Source organism: Solanum stenotomum, chromosome 9 (assembly GCF_019186545.1).
Source record: "Solanum stenotomum isolate F172 chromosome 9, ASM1918654v1, whole genome shotgun sequence".
NCBI classification, from domain to species: Eukaryota; Viridiplantae; Streptophyta; class Magnoliopsida; order Solanales; family Solanaceae; genus Solanum; species Solanum stenotomum.
Window position 1 is genome coordinate 35,093,361 of NC_064290.1, and position 20,570 is coordinate 35,113,930.

The window sequence follows — 20,570 nt, forward strand, 5'->3', positions numbered from 1 at the left end:
CAGCAGCAGGCACTGGAGTTTCTTCAGTAAATTTCTGCAGACCAAGAGTGATAAGCTAGAAAAATACCCATTGCTGCCATCATTTGAAATTCACAACAGAGAATTTTCTTGGTTTCTCTATTGGTGGTATAGCAGGTCGGGTTGGTACAGCAACATCCACCGAAGTCGTAGCATTGTCAATTGTCATTTCTGATAAACAAAAATCAATACAACTGATTTAGTAAGCAATAACTGAAATTGCAAACCTAATAGGAGTATAAAACCACGAAGGTCTTTGTCTCCACCAGAAATACAGATTAACAATAAAAAACAACTTCTTTAACATTGTTATGCAATCTGTATTCTAACAATTCTGGTGATAACAAAATTTTGTAGAAACAGTAAATATCCAAAGTTTAAATCACCCAGTGAAGAACAGAAATTAATTAACAAAAAATTAAAATCTGTAAAACGTACCAGAATCTGTATGAAACAGAATGGAAAGAAAATCGAGCCCACTGAATGCATAGCGTCCTCTTAAGGAAATTATTCCCCTATAGTATCTGTGGTTTGAATTGGAATATATCCTCCCAGGATAGAACGATCTTAATCACCAGTGTATTGATACCCAAAACCCTGGTGTCAGCGAGCCACTCAATGACAATAAAGTACACGAATAAAATTTGTGCAGAAGAAGAAGAAGTCAGAAATTTAGTAAAATGAAAAGTCTAAAGAATCACTGGTATTTACAGCCAAGAAATACTGGTTTCGAAATATTGCAACTTTTCAAAAACTACATGACCATTCATGAAAGTTTGCAACCTTTCAAACGGTCATGGTTGTTCTTGAAAGTTGCAACATTTCAGAATAGTCATCTCCAACGGTGGGAAATTCAAATAAAATGGGAAAGTGTTTTAAATAAGATGGGTCGCGCGGATTCAAGTTGGAACGGGACGTTTCGGTTAATTAATCAAATAATTAAAAAGTTTTGGCAATGTAATTTAATTTAATTAATTAAATAAATACATAAATAATTAAATGATCGATCATTTTCCAAAGTCGAAGCCGAGCCGAGCGACGATGACGGCGCGAGGGGGTCCCTCTTTCCAACCCTTTTAACAACTAATAGAAGTGTTTCTAATTTAAACACTTCTATTTTTCTTTCCACCACCAATGAGGGAGAAACGTCTTTTTACTAAAGCATAAGAGAAATTTTCAAGTTTCTCTCTCTTCAACTTCCTTCCATTTCCCATTAACTCCTGGTATATACCCAACAAATAGCACAACCTCACTGTTACATTGAGGTATTAAGTGCACATAAGAAGGCATAGTGAGAAAAGGGGATGATAGGGAAGACATTATCACTTTGTTTTACAATTGGGATAATCCTTTCTCCGTTATTTTTCTATCGAAACAATTAGTGGCTCCTAAATTCAGCTAAGAACCTAAGAATACCCGATGCCTACGGAATAAATTATATCACATTGTTATATAAAGAAGGTAAAGAGATATGATATACTACAAAGGTAAAATAAAAGTTAGCTCTTAAGGTAAATCAGAGACATAGTTGCTACGTTTGTGGTGCATTTTTGGTAAGAAAGGGGAGTACTTTAAATCAATAAATTAAGGGGTCTTTTTTGTAGCTGATTAGAGTTATGTAGGTATTAGTAAGACATGATTTTTTTATGAGAAGTATTGAACACCTTATAAATTGGCAAAAGAATGTAAAATGCGGAAAACAAAATTAGAGCATACAGTTTGCTTCACTTAAGAAGTGAAAGAAATATCTTTCACAACAATTGTAGATTCATAAATTTACATTTACAGAACAGGGAAAACTAAATACAAGAAATAGCAGTATAATAAGATATATAACATATAAGATTTACAACGCTTCAACAAAAAAATCATTTATAGAAATTAAAAACTAAAGGAGAAAAAATTCAAGAGATCCCCAAAGAAGACCGACAAAATTTGCTTGGGAAAAATTACTAAATAATACCACTCTAAAATAAACTCACCTGAGATAGGACGGAGGTATAAACTCGCTGGGTGCAAATTTGAGAGAAAAGAAGAGAACAGAGCAAACGTTTGGAGGTGGAGCTCTTTAGCGGTGGCATCAAGATTGATGGGGAAGATAAGGGATCAGGTGTATAGTCAAGCGTAGAATGACAAAAATAACCCTCAAATTCAGCGTAATATCGAGTAAGTAAGCACGCGTGTTGACGGGGAGGTGTGTGGTTATTCACGCTTATATATATATCAAAATTAGTGTTATATTCAAAATTCAAAATAAAAAATGATATTTTCTTTCGTCTATCATCACATTACATCCCAACTCTACTCTCAATTATGAACACCAGACATTCATTCCTTTTTATCCTAATTGATCTCTTTTTTAATGAAGAAACTATATAATTAGATATACTTTAATATCATATATATATTATTACTATCATCATTTATATTTTTAAAATATTATATATTTTATCATTAATTAAAAATTTCCTATATTATATCGAGAAAGAAACACCTATTTCACTCTTTGCATTACCAAACCTTTGTCGTCTCTTAAACTTTCTAAAAATCTTGAATTTTTATTTTTTAATGGGCCACACACGCATCCTTGCTAAATACACTTATTGCTTCGTAACTACTCAACCAACTAGGTCCACAAGGGACACTAAATTGCAATAGACAACACACATACATGTGGCACATGGTAGTGGTGGAGTGAGAAATTTTAGGGAGTGTCCAAAGAAGTTTAAGAAAATAAAAATTGTTACTAGTGAAATTCAAACACGTGAGCACCCTAAGCATTGACTCTTTCAAGACATCTAATAATAGTAGGCTACAACATTCTGTCAAGTATATCCAGAATATGTTATTTAATCACTTCGTATATCATTTTACATATATATATGATATTATTTTACAACGAAGGGTGTCTAATTGGACACCCTGACTATAAGGGGCATATGGGTAAAAAGAAAAAATGTAAACAAATTAGGTACTCCCTCTGTTTTATATTAAGTAAATTTTAAAGTAAATGAAAAAAAAAAGTGATTTTTTAAGGTTTTTTTATTATTCAAAATAATTGAATTGTTCAAAGTTTAAGATGGATGTTTGACATTTTTTTTCATATTTGCCCTTTTATTTATTGAAATTTTATATTTTCTAGGAGATAAATTACATTATTTATAAAATTATATTTATAATTTTAGAAAGGGCAATAGTGAAAAGTATAGTTTAAATTATATCCTTAAATATTTTTCTGCATTATCGTACAATTCAATTAATACACAATAGAGGAGTAACTTAATAATGAAGTAAACTTTTGGTCATGCACTTACAAAAGAAGTCATTGCATGACTTTTCAAAAACGGAACGCGTTGTATTCGTCAAATTAAGGAGTCATTTTCGAAATGAAAATATTAATTAATGGGGTCTTTTGATAAATAAAGAGTTAAATTATTTATACAGTAAAACCTCTATAATTTAATATAGTTGGGACCATGAAATATTATTAATTTATAGAGATATTATTTAATCGATAAATTAATAGTTATTAATTTATAAAGTGTTTTGAGATTCAACCTTGTGGTGCTGGAATAATAAGAGTTTTTCAAGATGTATTATCACAACTGATATTACCGTAGGATATTAGAACGCTATATGAAGTGGGACATGAAATCGATCCACAAAAGATTAATGTTTTGGATGCTATCAATTTTGTAATTCTGGCTTGGACGACAAGTGTTTAGCAAGAGACAACAACAATTTTTTGTCGACAGTACAAAATTTGTTTGGATGATGAAATCTCAGAGAATTTGAATGAACTCGCATGTGAAAATGTTATTCATAAACTTGAGGTCATGATTAATGATCTCAGTTACCGCAATAAAATGGATGTCAATAACCTATTGGATTATCCAGGTGAAAATGATATATATTCAGAGGTCCGGAGCTTAGAAGAAATTGTGGATACAATAAAAAAAAATGTTGATGATGAAGTTCTAGATGATACAATACATTAGAACCAGTTACGCGTAAGGAAACACTTATCGTATCTAGAACTCTTCACAATTTTATGGTATAATTCGAAAAGATAACAACAAACTTTTGGGTGCAATATGAAAAGTTAGAGATGAACTTCAACTAGATTTAAGATTTAACAAAAAATAGAACACAATAGAATCACATTTCACTAAATTGTCTTAGATATATTTGTACTTTTAAAGAATTATAAATTTATAATAATAATGGGACCATATATTTATATAGGGGTCTTATGAAAATATATTATCTTATTATCTTATCAAAATAAGTGATTTTTTCTATTATCCCAAGTCCGGACCAGAGGAAAATATTATCTTAGAGAGATTATTATTTTACCGAGTATTAATTTAGTGAGATTTTATTGTATACTCAATCTGTTCAACCATACTTGTTTACTATATTATTTTTGGATGTCCAACAATATTTGTTCACTTAGTTTCTAATTTACCATTATCATTAATTAATTATAGTCATTTGTCGATTACATTTTTTAAGATATTGTATTTATTATATTCAAATAGTGATTAGTAAAATTATCTTTCTATTGATAGTTTTTTAATAAGTGTGCAAAGTCAATAGTGGACAACTATTGTTGGATAGAGGGAGTATTAATTTTTTGCATAATATTGTCTCCATTTTTTTAAAAAAATTATTCAACTATCAAATAATCCCTCCATTTATTTTTAATTGTCACTATTTGACTCGGTATACCCATTAAGATAACAATTACTCTCTCTCTTTCTAATTATTTGTTCACTTTTGAATTGACACATCTATTAAGAAAACAATGACTGACATACCTCTATTAATTATGAAGTGGATTTAGATAAGCATTTAAGATTTTCAAGAAATTCAACTTTTTTTCAAAAATTAATTAATTGAGAGTATAATAGGTAAAAAAAATTGTCATTTCTTGATTTGTCAAAATGGACAAGTAAAAAAGAAAAATTGGATACTAATTAAGGACCGATGGAGTATTTGACTAGTAAAATGAAAATCTATTTTTGAAATAACTGACAAGTAAAAACAAACATAGGAACTAATTGTTTGTTATTCAATTACAAAACGACCCCTAGAGTTGAAGTGAGACATAAAAACACCATTCTTTTTTCCTATATAAGGAGGCAACAAGAAGTGCTCAAAAATAAAACTCTTAGACATCTATTGTTAGAATACAGAATGAGTTATCAAAATGGGAAAGGCAACTATTCATCGTTGGCGAAGAAGAAGGAAGTTTTAGAAGAAAAAGAGGTTAGTAGTACTAGTAGTAAGATAGAAACAGCAGTAGGTGTTGCTGCATCAAGTGTTGCTTTTGCTGCATGGGGTATTTATAAAATTATGGGGTCTGAAGAGGAAAACAACACAAAAATTATGTAAAACCCGGGGGCAGATGGTTACATGCAAAGGCACAAATTTGAACAAAATCCTGCAACCTATTTTCGTGATCTCGTGGCAAGAAATGAGGAAATCTATATATCGATCGTTGTATTACAAATAACAAATATTATTCTATTTTTATTTCTTCCAAGATGTACTGCAGTCCTGTTATGGCCTGTTCTTATATATGTATTCTTGAAATGCCTTTGGTATTATTAGTAAGAATGAAGTATGTGAAATAATTCCATCTTGTAAATAAGAGATTGCGAGTGACAGGTCTCAATTTGTCTACTTTTTTTTCTCTTAGAATATTATTCTCTCTCCCTGATTACTTTGAGAATTATATTTGGTGTTGTGCCCACTTTCAAAACTTAATTTAGTCAATATTCACTTTATTTGTTTTCCCTTTATTTTCTAGGTTTAGGTTAAGAAAAAGTGGGGTTGAGTTATCGGGTCAAGGACCTTTACATTATTTTAAGAACTTGGAGGATAAAATACAAGTTTTAAAAAATTATTTCTTACCCACTTAATTTGTTTTTCATTTATTTTCTAAGTTTAGGTTAAGAAAAAGTGAAAAAGTGGGTCAAGTTGTGGGGTCAAGACCTTTTCATCACTTTAAAAATTTGGGGGATAAAATACAAGGTTTAAAAAATCATTTTCTTCCCAACAATTCAAACATTAAATAAATTTCATCCCTCCAAAAAATAAAATTACAATCCCAAAATAAAAAAATATTTAATCAACTTCAATATTTTAAAACTTTTTTCCGAGGAAACCTCAGAACATCGCAGAGAACATCTTCTCCATTGTACCTCTTCATCTTCCATATACCAACTTTATCGAAATCATAAACTTTCATAAAATACACCTTTCACCAAAAAAAATTGTCCTTTCTTGATTTGTTAAAATAGACAAATAAAAAAATAGGATAAGTAATTAAGGACAGAGGGAGTATTTGACAAATGAAAATGAAAATCTATTTTAAAAATAAGTGACAAATAAAAGTAAATGGAAGAAATAATTTGTTTATTATTCAATTAGGAAAAGACCCCTAGTGGACAAGTGAGACATGAAAACACCATTTTTTTCCTATATAAGGAGGCGACAAGAAGTGCTCAAAAATAAAACTCTAGACATATTGTTAAATACAGAATGAGTTACCAAAATGGGGAATAGAAGCGAGAGAGAGATTGGTAAGAGAGAGGAGAGAGGAGAGGGAGAAAAAGATGAGAGCGATGAGCGAGATTTCAGAGAGAGGGCAAAGAGACGAGAGAGAGAGGGGAGAGAGGCGAGAGAGGCGAGAGAGAGGATGTAATTATTTCTAAAGTAAGTTTCGAATTGTAATTAATGTAAACTATAGCTATGTTAGCTAATTACCTAGTATATGTTTGTTTAACCACATAATTTTCACTTAAACAAATGATGATTGACATAGTGAGTTTACCATTTTATCCCTACCAATTACGAAGTGGATGAATTACAAATTTAAGATTTTCAAAAAGTTTTATCTTTTTCAAAATCAATTAATTGAGGATATAATAAGTAATTTTTTTGCCCTTTCTTGATTTGTCAAAATAGACAAGTAAAAAAAGACAAATGAAAAAGGAAAATTGGAGAAGTAATTAATTACGGAGAGTATCTACTTTTCATCTCTTAGTAAGTATTGGTGATAGCTATGTGAGGAAGACATCTTTTAAAATCATCTTGATTTGATATCCTTTGTCTTTATTTTATCTGTCTTTTATTACAAAGATTATAATAAAAGCCATGATAATTATATGGAATCAATAATGGTACAATTGTATAATATTGGGTGCTTATGCAAGGTTAATCCTAGCTATTAATCATAATATGAATTCAATAATTGTATAATATGGTGCTTATGCCAGGTTAATCCTAGCTATTATACTATGAATTTAATAATTGTATAATATTGAGTGCTTATGCAAGGGTAATCCTAGCTATTATAATATGAATTCAATAATTATATAATATTGGATGCTTATGCAAGGGTAATCCTCACTATTATAATATGAATTCAATAATTGTATAAATATTGAGTGCTTATGCAAGGGTGGTCCTAGACTCCTAGCTATTATAGTATGAATTCAATAATTGTATAATTCTTTTCAAGTTAGTTATTATTGTTTCTATTTTATGAGTTACATTCTTGTCTTGTCACATAAAATTATTGGAAAAGTCATACATTTATTTTATAAACATTTTTTTATTGGTTAAACATAATCAAAACTGATAAAAAAATATCTGATTAGTTTGATTCTTGATTTAGCATATTTATAATAAAAAATCGATAAACCAAACAGATAATACATAAACCGAACCAACCTGCATCCTTACTGATATAAGCTTAATTCTAAATAAAGACAGAAAAATAACACATGAAACTAGCTAGAATTAGTATTTATGTCATATATGATTAGATACTTGAAAGTTGACAAGATAATAGAAAAATTTAAAAATTCGAATTAATATTTGTTACATGCGAAGGTTAACATGCATTCTGTCTTCTCGACACTTTCCTTATTACTCTTTTCTTTTCCTTTTGTCGACTCAAGTGTAGTGATAAAATCATTGTTGATTTGATTTGAAACTAAAAACAAATCAAGGATGGAGAAAAATAGTGAAAAAATAATATCAAAGAATACTAATACTAATAATGAAGAAAAAATAGCAAAGCCAAGGAAGTTGCCGCTGAAAATGAAAGTGCTTCAACTTTATATACTTTTGAATTGTCTTGCTATTACTTTTTATGTCTTATTTTATATGCATCATTTAACTTGACATCATGTTTAAGAAAAACAGAAATACTACTATTAAAAAAATTGTGATCTAAACCAATTTTTATATATTTGTATGGTTCATTAAGAGTAAAAGAAAAATGTTAAAGAAAAGGTTGTCATATAAAATGAAATAGAAAGAATTTACAGTAAAATCTCACTAAATTAATACTCGATTAATTAATAATCTCTTTAAGATAATATTTTTCTCCGGTACCAACTTAGGCCAATGGAAAAAATCACATCTTTCAATAAGATAATAAGATAATATATTTTCAGAAGACCCCTATATAAACATATGGTACAATTAATATTATAAATTAATAATTCATTAAAAGTACAATTATATCTAAGACAATTTAGTGAAATATGATTATATTATTTTCTATTTTGTAAATCTAGTTGAAGCTCATCTCTAACTTTTCTTATTGTATCCAAAGGTTTCAATGTTGTCTTTTCGAGTTGCACCATAAAATTATGAAGTGTTCTATATGCGATAAGTGATTCCTTACGCATAACTGGTTCCAAAGGTATTGTATCATCTAAATTTTATCATCAACATTGTTTTTTCCAATAGTATACACAATATATTCTAAGTTCTGTACTTGTTAACATGTATTATTTTCATTCATCCAACTGGTTATTAATGTTCATTTTACACTGTAACTGAGATCTATAATCATGACCTCAAGTTCATGAATGACGTTATCACAAGTGGGTTAATCAAATTCTCTGAGATTTCATCTTCGAATCAATTTGTTGGAGTCGAAATACTCTTTAAAAAAATAAATACTAATTTATCGATTAAATAATACCTCTACAAAATAATAATATTTCATGATCCACCTATATTAATTTAATGAGGTTTAACTATATTCCATGAAATGACTAATGCAATTCTGGGAAATTAAAGTGTATTTTTTTATAAATATTTTTTTTATAATTTGTGAAAGCTATCAAACTCTTATTGGTATATATTTTAAGGTGTCATGTTAATAAATCACATATATTTATTTATTTTTTAATTTGGATATAAATATTTACAATTATATGATATTACAAACTTTTAAAAAGACATAATTTTTGAAAAATATTCACTACTCATCAATAACAATAATAAGTTATTTATTCTTTAATAAAATCATTCAACAATATAGTACATACAATAGCTTCATGTCGAGCATGAATTTTTTTGTTGTCCAAAACTAATTTAAATGAGGGGTCTTTTTTGGTAAAATATAAACTAACCGGTCATTAACATTTTTTTAAAAAAATTGTAGTTTTAAATTCTATGGTCAAACGCTCGTTTAGAGTAAATTATACTTATTTATTACTCTCTCCGTTCCTTTTTAGTTGTCACAATTTCAATTTTTAGAGTCAAATGATATGAGTATTGACTAATATTTTAAGATGTATTTTCTTTTTACATATTGATATGAAAAAAATTGCAATTTATATATAATATTTTTTTGTATAGTTTTTGAATATCTAAATTTTATTATTTTTTGGCTTACAAAATCTGAATCGGAGTTTGAATACTCCAATAACAGAGGTTCCACCATTTTCCCTTTCATCCACCCCCCTTACGATTTGGAGGAGTGAATGTATTCTTTGATTCTTTTTTCTTCTCCTTAGTTGGGTTTTATTTTTTCTTCGAAGGGGTAACACTCTTCTTCACAGGAGTTGCATTCATCTTGAGCGGAGAAATTTGAGTTAAAATATTAAAACTTGGAGGCTCTATTTCAAGATTAGATACATCTTCTACACATCTCGAACTCTTTCTAGGTGTATGATGAACCTTTTTATTCTTCGGTATATTTGTTTGTGAACCAAAAATTTTGAGTCTTGCTTACAAGATTTGCTGCCGTTTTCGTTTGAATGGAGAAAAAGAATAATGGAGAAGTTGGAAGAGAATGAGTAATCGTGGGTGGAAAGAGAAACGTGTGTATGTGAGACTCTTTTGTAAGATGTAATTGCTAATTATCATCTTATTCTTTCTCATAATTTTCCTTTTCTCTCACCTATTAACATTATGTAAATTAATTAATAAAATATAAATAATTAATTTATAAATTAAAATTGATCTGTTAATACTTGGAATTAAAACTTTACAAGTAGTAATAAAAAAATAGATATAAAAATTGTAATATTAACTCTTAAATATATGTGTGGGGTGATTTTTCCTTGTTTATGAAATTTTCCCAAATTTTTATAAAGGAAAAATTACTTGGATGGGTACCTTTTAATAAATGATTACTGATTTTAGTGATACTTTTTATTTATTACCATTTATAGTAATACATAACAATACTATGTTAAATCTGCAATATGTGTTAAAAGTGAATTTTGTATGCAATATATATGTATTATAACTGTTTTTTAAAAATATATTATGCGTATTTGGTAAGAAATTGACACATTATATTATAGGTGTATTAAAATGTGTGATAAATGTATTATCCATCAATAAAACTTGTATTATATGTGAATCATAAATTGTTCTTTGTAATATATATTAAAACTGTATTATAAATGTATTAAAAATGATCAAGTAAAAAAAAAATGTTATTACTATAAATGGTAAATATTTTTTAAATATAGTATATTTATGTAAGTTTCCAAAAAGTAAATATCCCAAAGTCTCTCTACAAAATCTCCCAAAGCATGATGGGCTGGCTGGCATAGGCGACAAAATTGACGAGGTAGCTAGGCTAGCCGGACCCGACCCGACCGGAATGAGAGGATCATGAATCCGTGTTTTGACAAAGAGATGATGGTCCGGATAAGGATAGAAAGCCCCACCTTTCGTTTCCCTCTTTTTTATTAGCCATAAATTCACAAACAGGAAGAGTGAAGTGTGTGTGAGAGACCCCTATCCCCTCCCTCACCAGCAACAACAACAATAACTTCATTTCAGCTACACTATAGCTCTCTTGTTTCTTCATATATGCATACAAGCCACCCATTCAAAGGTTTGATTTCTCACCTCAACTTCCTTCTCTGCTTTCATTGGTTTCTTCATTCTAGGAAATTACTTTTAGTTTCTCAAAGTTTCTACTCCTTTCTTTCACTAATTCAGTAATTTTTTCGGCTTCATTTGGATTGTTTACTTAGTGTGTAGTTGTGCCATAGAAAAACCATAATTGATGGGTAACTCAGTATGATCAATTATATGCACTGAAAACAATCCTCCCGTTGTTGATTGAATATCTTAAGTTCAATGTTGAGCAATGTTAATGGTTCATAGTTGGAATTGTTAAATATTCAGCTTCTAAGTTAGAGTTTCTGGTATGATAGTCTGTGGATTTACTTGCTTCTTTGCAAACTACGTATATTATGAGATACTGAATTGCATTTGTGCTTTTCAATTCTGAAGGTGTAGAAAGTAGGTATATAATCTGCTTTTTAATGAATTTTTGAATTTTTCTAAACCGCTAGCCTACATGTTATAATCACCTATTTCATTCTTGTTTATGGAATTGCTTATGATGATTTCTTGACCACAATCTTTAAGTTCAAGTGTAATTTTTTTTTTTTTTTGTTGTTTATTGAGTACTTTTCAATGAATTAGCGGGCACGCACCTAAATGGCAGACATATGCGACTATCCATCTATTTTCAGCAACTCTAGTACTGGGCTTTGCTGTTTGTTCTATATGTTTATAGTAGTTAAGTCATGCTGCAGTTGTTATCCTATCACATTATTATTAAATGATATAGTCATGTTTTTTTCTTTCTCTAACCGTTTTATATATTTCTCAGGTGTGGAACAGATGATCTAATCCTTGTAGTTCACAAACCTTAGCAATCCCAAATATCAATCAACATGGCTCCAATGGTTTCAATTGCAACTACCATTGTATCAGTTACTCCAGGAGCTGTCCTTCTCACAAGAAGGAATCAATGTTTATCAAAATACAATGTTTCACGAAAATCCAGCAAGCAGACTTTACCTACCCCAAAATATATCTTGCCTCTGTCAACATCTATTAAATTGTTTCCCCATTTTAGAGTTGGTTGCATTTTACGACCTAAATTAAGAGGTCTTGTAGTATCAGCAACTGAGACTGATGTAGCAGTGGAAGAAGTAGAAGCAACTGCTACAGATGATGGATCAGGTGAAGTCTCAGAAGCTTCATCTGATGCTGCTGAAACAAGTCAAGAATCCTCCATATCAGATGTGAGTCCTACATCTGTTCAATCTAAGCGTTCAAGACCTGCTAGAAAGAGTGAGATGCCTCCTGTGAAGAATGAAAACCTTATTCCAGGTGCAACTTTTACTGGAAAGGTCAGATCGATACAGCCATTTGGTGCTTTTATTGATTTTGGCGCTTTTACGGATGGACTGGTGCATGTTTCTAGGTTGAGTGATAGTTTTGTAAAGGATGTAGGAAGCATTGTATCTGTTGGACAAGAGGTTACAGTGAGATTAGTTGAAGCAAACACTGAGACAGGGCGCATATCTCTCACCATGCGTGAAAGTGATGATCCTAGTAGGCCACAGCAACAGAAAGATACTCCAACCAGTAGCGACAGACCCCGAACTCAAAGGAAGAGCACACAAAGGAACAACCAAAGGAGAGATGAGAAAGTCTCAAAGTTTGTCAAGGGGCAAGATCTTGAGGGCACTGTAAAAAATCTAACCAGGTCTGGTGCTTTTATATCTCTTCCTGAGGGAGAGGAAGGATTCCTGCCAGCATCAGAGGAAACTGATGAAGTGTTTGGAATTATTGACAGTGGCTCTTCACTACAAGTAGGCCAAGAAGTTAATGTCCGTGTATTGCGCATTGCCAGAGGACAGGTAACTTTGACCATGAAAAAAGAAGAAGCTGCTTCAGAGTTGGACTCAAAGCTCAACCAGGGTGTTGTCCATTCGGCGACAAATCCCTTTCTATTGGCTTTCCGTAGCAACAAAGAGATCTCTTCATTTTTGGATGAGAGGGAAAAAGAAGACGAACTAGCTGAACAATCAAAGGAAGATGCACAGGAATCAGATGTGGCGACTAATAAAATGGATGTGTTGCCTGAAACTACTAGCAAAGAGGAAGAATCAGTCAATGCTGCAAATAATGGTGTTCCAGAAACTATAAAAGGGGAGGATACGAAACAAAACGTTGATGAAGAAGTGGAGTCAGCTCCTGAAGGAAGCACATCCACGATTGGTCAGCAAGCTGAGGTGTCACCTGTAGGAGATGCTGAGGAAACTGAAGCTGAAACTGGCTCATATGAGCAAGCAGCTGATCAGATCTCAGCATCTGAAACTATAGTGGGCGAGGAGGTCGTGGAGAAACTAACTGATGATAATATAGCGGAAAATGAGGTTGCAACTGAAATACCAAGTGTCATAGAGGCTGTCAAAGAAACAGAGGAAACTAGTGCCGATGAGAATGATAGTATATCAAGCCCAACTGGGCAATCTGAAGTTCCTTTGGAGAATAGCAAGGATGAAGGTGTCTAATAAGAAACTTTCCAGTCTCCCCTCTGATTTATTACATCCTTTCATTCTCGCTTGCATATTTATGACAAACAACTAGATACAACTATTTCAATGTTTAGACAATTGCGTTATCCAAATAAGGTGTTGATGCATGGTATAAATACACTTTACACATTATATGAGGAACAGTGTTATCAAAGGCACACTTAAGCCCTGAAACGAGGCTCAAAACGTGTTTGAGCGTTTCCCCTCACTTAATGTGCGCTTCAGTGTCGTCATAAAGCTCTAAGACATACTTTTCCTTGTGAATGAGCATTTCCTGAAGAGGCGACGCTAAACCATTGATATTTCACTTTATCGTAAAAATAATCAATTTCTTTGTCCATATATTTGTTATTCATGCTTATAATTGTTAGTCTTGAACTAAATATATATATATATGTATATATATATATGTTTTCTCCATTTGCTCCTCTTCTCAGTAAAACCCACGCTTTATTTGCACATTGCACTTCAAGCCCCAACGAACCTTAGAGCTTTTTTTGCGCTTTTTGATTTTGATAACACTGCTGAGGAAGAGATGAATGGTAATGATATGAACCAATCTAAGCAAAGACACTTTAGTATAGTTTATGTTGACAATTGGGTATATCCTTCTTCTGTTTCTTCTTCTGATTGCATCTTGTTCAACATACACAGTCTTCAGTTTAATAAATGGAGAGCTTTCTGGTGACCAAGACATGTTCTTTTATTTTGATTGAAATAACGACAGGATGATGTTCTTGCTCTGTGTGAACTCTTGAAATTTACTTTTAGGACATAGTGTTGTGTTAGGTGAGAAAGATAAATTAAGGACGAGTCACCAATAAACTCGCTGACAATCCAATTTTGTACGCAGAAAGTCAGGAAGGTGCTGGAGTTTTAGACACTCAAGTTGAAAGTGCTCCTTCCATAGGGGAACAGTCATCTGATACTGCTGCTCAACAGGAAGAGGGGACTCCCAATACTGTTCAAGATATTGTGAACTCAAGTGAGCAAAATGGGACTGCTTCATCAAATGAAGCTGCAGCAAAAGGTTTTGCTTTTATTTCCCTTTCTTTTCTGGGATATTTCTGCTATTAACTTGTTAAAAAGGAAATAACAGTCCTTACAATAAAATTTGCAGATCTAGTTGCCAAACATTTGTTTTAGTTGGTAGTAGGGGTGTACATAGGTCGGTTTGGTTTGGTTTTTCATTAAAAAAAAACCTTAACCAATTATGTCGGTTTATTAAATCTAAAAATCAAATCAAACTACGCAAAGTTGGTTTTTTCGGTTTCGGTTTTAGTCGGTTCTTTCGGTTTTTTTCGGTTTTTCGGTTTTTCGGTTTTTACAACTATACAGTGTTTGAAAAAGAGATCAAATATATTTTCACTTATCTGTGTGATAAGCTAAACTTAAGAAATGTTAAATGAATAGAAATTTTCGTAAACACGGTAAAATTCACATGAGTACAAAATATTTTTTTTTAAAAATTTCAACGTTCATTATGTTAAATTAATAAGATTAAAGGATACAGTCAAACTAAATACAAAACGAAATATTTACAAAGTAAATTGTTAACATTGAATTTGAAAAACTATAACAATGTAATTGTAACTTTGGATCTTAATACAAAATAAAATATTTACAAATTTTACAAGCCCAAATTTGAAATAAAATATATAAACATTGAAAAGTATAAACTAACTAAAAATATATTTACAAAGTTGATTATAAATAATATTTTTATCTATAAATAAAATAAAATTATATATAGAATATTTACAAAATCTTACAAGCCCAAATTTGAAATAAAATATATAAACATTGAAAACTATAAACTAACTAAAAATATATTAACAAAGTAGATTATAAATAATATTTTTTATCTATAAATAAAATAAAATTATATATATAATATTTACAAAATTTTACATGCCCAAATTTGAAATAAAATATATAAACATTGAATAAACTAACTAAAAATATATTAACAAAGTAGATTAAAAATAATATTTTTTATCTATAAATAAAATAAAATTATATATATATATATATATATATATATATATATATATATATTATGTTAGTTTGGTTTGGGGTCGGTTTGACTTTTTTTCTTTTAATACCAAACCATACCAAGAGTGGTCGGTTTTATTTTTCAACCGCCAAACCAACCAAACCAAACCACAAATCGGTTTTTTTTTTCGGTTTGATTTGGTTCGTCCGTTCGGTTTGACTTGTTCACCCCTAGTTGGTAGGGTGTGAAAATTTCATCGCTGAGTGAAGAATAACTGTACTCTAAAGATTTAGAAGCTTCTTGTGTTTTTCTTTCCTTTTTTTTTTTTGAGGGGTGGGGGGTGGGGTCTGGGTGGTGCGTCATTTTCCTACTTGGAGAAAGAAGTTGCATTAGAGGATATTAACTTTTTACACATTTACACCAGACTGCATGCAAATGTGTCACTGAAACTGTGAATCATAGAAACTCTAGTTCTGGTTATAAAAAGCTGCTGGATGTAATTGTTTCTTTGATCATTAAATCTTTGGGGTGGTGAACATCATTTTCTTATCAGGATTTTCATGGCATTTAAAGTTTGTGATGAAGGAGACTTCAAATTGAAGAGAATTCTTCTCTCTACCTACCTGGTACTTATAGATCTCTTTTTTTTATATGGTTGTGGTCAGGATATCTGCTACCTCCCACCAGCACAGTGACTGGGTATCCACCATAGTTTGGGCAAATAGGAAGAAACACAACTCGACTAATCCACAGGATATCTACTACCTCCCACCAGCACAGTGACTGGGTAACTCTATCCACCACAGTTTGGGAAAATAGGAAGAAACCACCTAGTGTTTTTTTGCCTCCCCTGGGCATTGAACCTGCGACCTCATGGTTCTCAAGCACTTCATTGACCACTAGGTCAGACCCTTGGGTGGTCTTACTAATATCAAATCTATTGTAAACATATATCTTAATTTGATCCCAGATAATTCATCTGAGCAATGTTAAAAATCTGTTTGTTCTAATGCCTTCATCATTCAATTTTGGGAGAATAATGAAATAACGAGATTTGTGCCAAAACATATATACCTGCTCATCAAATCTTTTGTAGAGATCTAATTCATTAAATAGCTTATCCAAACAATAACAGCTACTACTTGTAGCCTTAATCCCTAGCGAGTCAGGGTTGGCATATGAATTCTCATTGTCCATGTTCCTCTATAGTTAACGTTAATGGCTGTCAAAATCTGAATGTATCCTAGTTTGCCTTTATAACTGAAATCTGTAGTGTTGTAAAATTTAACCTATTGTTTCTTCCTGACACTACCCCTTTCAGTCCATCTATAATTTATTAATGGGGCCAGTTACTTTCAGAAACTCTATTATGTTGTGCAATATCCAACACCTTCTTTTTGTTGGTCTATTTGACTGATTCTGCCAAGCTATCTCTTTGTAATGTGAATTCAGATGAACTGAAACAAAGAGGATGGCTATATTATTCCTTGATATGTCTATGTTAATTGTCATTCATCAAAGTATTAGATGGTTCTTTTGTATTGAAACAAGAACTTTCAAATTCATGTCTGATCACTAAATCCTGTCTTCTGTGGTATGCAACAGCTATTTCACCTGTTCTTGTGAAACAATTGCGTGAAGAGACAGGAGCAGGAATGATGGACTGCAAGAAGGCTCTTTCAGAAACTGCAGGTGACATTGTTAAAGCGCAGGAGTATCTCAGGAAAAAGGGGTTGGCAAGTGCTGATAAGAAATCAAGTAAAGCTACAGCTGAAGGCAGAATTGGATCATACATCCATGATAGCAGAATCGGTGTCCTGGTAGAGGTTAACTGTGAAACAGATTTTGTATCGCGTGGTGACATTTTCAAGGAATTAGTTGATGACTTGGCCATGCAAGTGGCTGCATACCCTCAAGTGCAGTATCTTGTTCCAGAAGATGTGCCAACGGAGATCATCAACAAGGAAAGAGAAATCGAAATGCAGAAGGAAGACCTATTATCAAAACCTGAGCAGATCAGATCCAAGATCGTTGATGGGCGGATAAATAAGAGGCTTGAAGATCTGGCATTACTGGAGCAGCCTTACATCAAGAATGATAAGATGGTCGTAAAGGACTTGATCAAGCAGACAATTTCAACGATTGGTGAAAACATCAAAGTAAAGAGATTTGTGAGATACAACCTGGGAGAAGGTCTTGAAAAGAAGAGCCAAGACTTTGCTGCAGAGGTGGCTGCTCAAACAGCAGCTAAACCTGTCTCCTCGCCAGGAAAAGAGCAACCAGCTGTTGAAGCCAAGGAGACTACTGTTGAGTAAGTTTCTAATTTCTTGATAATTACTTCCTACCAATATATTGTGTTTCTTCAAACGCTGAACAACCAGAAATGTGGAAGCAGGGCATTCCATGACATGTCAAATATATAGTTTTTATTACTTTAATTTTCAGCTTGTTTATTGTTGTTACTCAACTTCTCATTATTAAATGATAGTTTTAGTTTTCTGCCATCTTTAGACTCAAAGACTGCTTATACAATCTTCTAAACCTAAGTACATGATTCACTTCATTTATTTTCAAATAAAATCTGGTTCTAACATCATTATGGAAGAGCTAATCTGAAATAACCATCAGAAGACTCTGTCTTTCTCATCTTACTGTGCTACTCCATGCCAATATTTTAACCCAAACTGTTTCCAACCCCAAAACTCGTATATTGTTTTATTTCTCACTGTTAACTTCTGTTTATGGATTCTAATGCAGGCCTCCGAAAGCAGCAGTTTCAGCCGCTTTGGTTAAACAGCTGCGAGAAGAAACTGGCGCTGGGATGATGGATTGCAAGAAAGCCCTCTCCGAAACTGGAGGGGATCTTGAGAAGGCACAGGAATACCTCCGAAAGAAGGGTCTTTCAACTGCCGATAAAAAGTCTAGCCGACTTGCTGCTGAGGGGAGAATTGGTTCGTACATTCATGACTCTCGCATTGGTGTGCTAATTGAAGTTAATTGTGAAACCGACTTTGTCGGGAGAGGTGAAACATTTAAGGAGTTGGTCGATGATTTGGCAATGCAAGTTGCAGCCTGCCCACAGGTGCAATATGTATCTATGGATGAGATTCCAGAAAGCGCTGTAAACAAGGAAAAAGAGTTGGAAATGCAGAGAGAAGACCTTAAGAACAAGCCTGAAAATATAAGGGAGAAGATTGTTGAGGGAAGGGTCTCCAAGAGACTTGGAGAGCTTGTTCTTTTGGAGCAGCCTTTCATAAAAGATGATGGTGTTCTTGTGAAGGACTTGGTAAAGCAAACTGTTGCTGCTCTTGGGGAGAACATAAAAGTTAGGAGGTTTGTTCGATTTACTCTAGGTGAGGAAGCCAAAAAAGAAGGAATAATTGAGGAGCCAGTTGCTGTATGAAGCTAACTATAACTTGAGATGAGCAAGCATAGGAGGACTCCCTACTTGTGGGATGAAACAAGTTTTAAATCTTGGGGTGGAGCTATTTTTGTATAATGTAGTCCATACTTGATGTACTGTGAGGTGATTAGTTTTCTTCTCTTTTACTTTCTTTTAGATTTTCTGGTCATGTATCTGTTATATTTTCATCAGAAACTAGGAGTTTCGGAAGCCATTTTAAAGCAAACATGTAAAAGAGAATCTTTTGATTAAAGAGACGTTTTTCTGTGACTTCATTTTTTTCAACATTAAACTTGTCAATTTGTGAGGAATATTGTAGTCTACTTGGGAGTGATTGTCATTTTTGATTACTTGATGTGATGGCCATTTCTTTCTCATGCCACACTTGCAGTGAGTTTGGAATCTTAATGATGGAAAAAAGGCCAAATGTATAGAAATGATGGCCTAAAAAAGAGGAGCATCTATAGGGGCCTTAGTAACGGACCTGACTTAACGCCCGTTACCATTTCTTTGGATAACATAGGTTTTCCCTACGCTATATAGTCAATAATCCCAACAAGAGAAACAAGATAGCATTGATACACTCGATCCACCACTAAGGACTAACCATTGTATCATGATCAAAAAATGGATGTGATGACATTTGTCTATTCCCACCATGACAAGTCAGTCTCTACCCAACGATACAAAAGAAATGTGGAAAGTAAAACAAGAATAACATAAGCGCAAAAAGCTTAGTCATTCTAGTAAATCCCCCAAAACATGGTTGTCACGTGTACAAGCCACTAATATAAATACAAAATTGAAAGATAAGTACAAGTCTCAAAAGTCTTTGTCTCTAGAATAGAACAAAGCATGAAGTAAAATGAACAAGAGCGGTCCACTGGAATGATAAGCAACTACCTCTCGATGTATAGAAAGCCTCAGAGATAGAAGAAGAAGTAGAAGATCACACGGGTCCGGGCTCGAAACCTACACAAGTGTAGAAGCAAAGAGTGAGTACCAAACAACAAGGTACTCAACAAACAACCTACTGAACAAGGCAAAACTAGCTAGAAAGCAAGTACTCTTTTCATTACAATAGAACCTCCTCAAACTACAACCTGCATAAAAATCAGGCCAACCTAACAGTTTTACAATGCATAGTTCACAAGGCTTAACAATCACAATCCAATAGTCACAGTTCAATAGCCAACAAGTATCAAGTATATCAATCACAAGTATCAAACAGATCAATTACAAGTATCAAGTAAATCAATCACTAGTGTAAAAATGCATCAAATCACAATAAGTCAAACTCTTGTCGGGACCATTTCCCTTCGACTTTACATCATATCACTAGCCGGAATCATTTCCTTTCGGCATAATATCATATGACTTGCTAGAACCATTTCCCTCAACTAGCCGGAATCATTTCCCTTCGGCTTTATTTCATATCATTAGTCGGAACCATTTCCCTTCGACTTTATATCATATC

The 20,570-nt window shown here is 32.3% G+C and overlaps 1 protein-coding gene across 1 annotated transcript; it reads left to right on the top strand.

Annotated features, from left to right (window-relative positions):
- Nucleotides 1-11,033: 11,033 nt before the first annotated feature.
- Nucleotides 11,034-19,363, top strand: LOC125876622 (polyprotein of EF-Ts, chloroplastic). Its single transcript, XM_049557842.1, has 5 exons — nt 11,034-11,185; nt 11,975-13,662; nt 14,548-14,724; nt 17,296-18,001; nt 18,448-19,363. Exons 2-5 carry the CDS (start codon nt 12,039-12,041, stop codon nt 19,091-19,093), a joined length of 3,153 nt encoding a protein of 1,050 aa, XP_049413799.1. The 5' UTR covers nt 11,034-11,185; nt 11,975-12,038; the 3' UTR covers nt 19,094-19,363.
- The last annotated feature ends 1,207 nt before the right edge of the window (nt 19,364-20,570 follow it).

Excerpts from the sequence above, each read along its gene's own strand:
- LOC125876622 (XM_049557842.1), top strand. The coding sequence starts at position 12,039 with ATGGCTCCAATGGTTTCAATTGCAACTACCATTGTATCAGTTACTCCA. Across the intron at positions 13,663-14,547 it reads GGAGAATAGCAAGGATGAAG|AAAGTCAGGAAGGTGCTGGA; the intron begins GTGTCTAATAAG and ends TTTTGTACGCAG. Across the intron at positions 18,002-18,447 it reads GCCAAGGAGACTACTGTTGA|GCCTCCGAAAGCAGCAGTTT; the intron begins GTAAGTTTCTAA and ends ATTCTAATGCAG.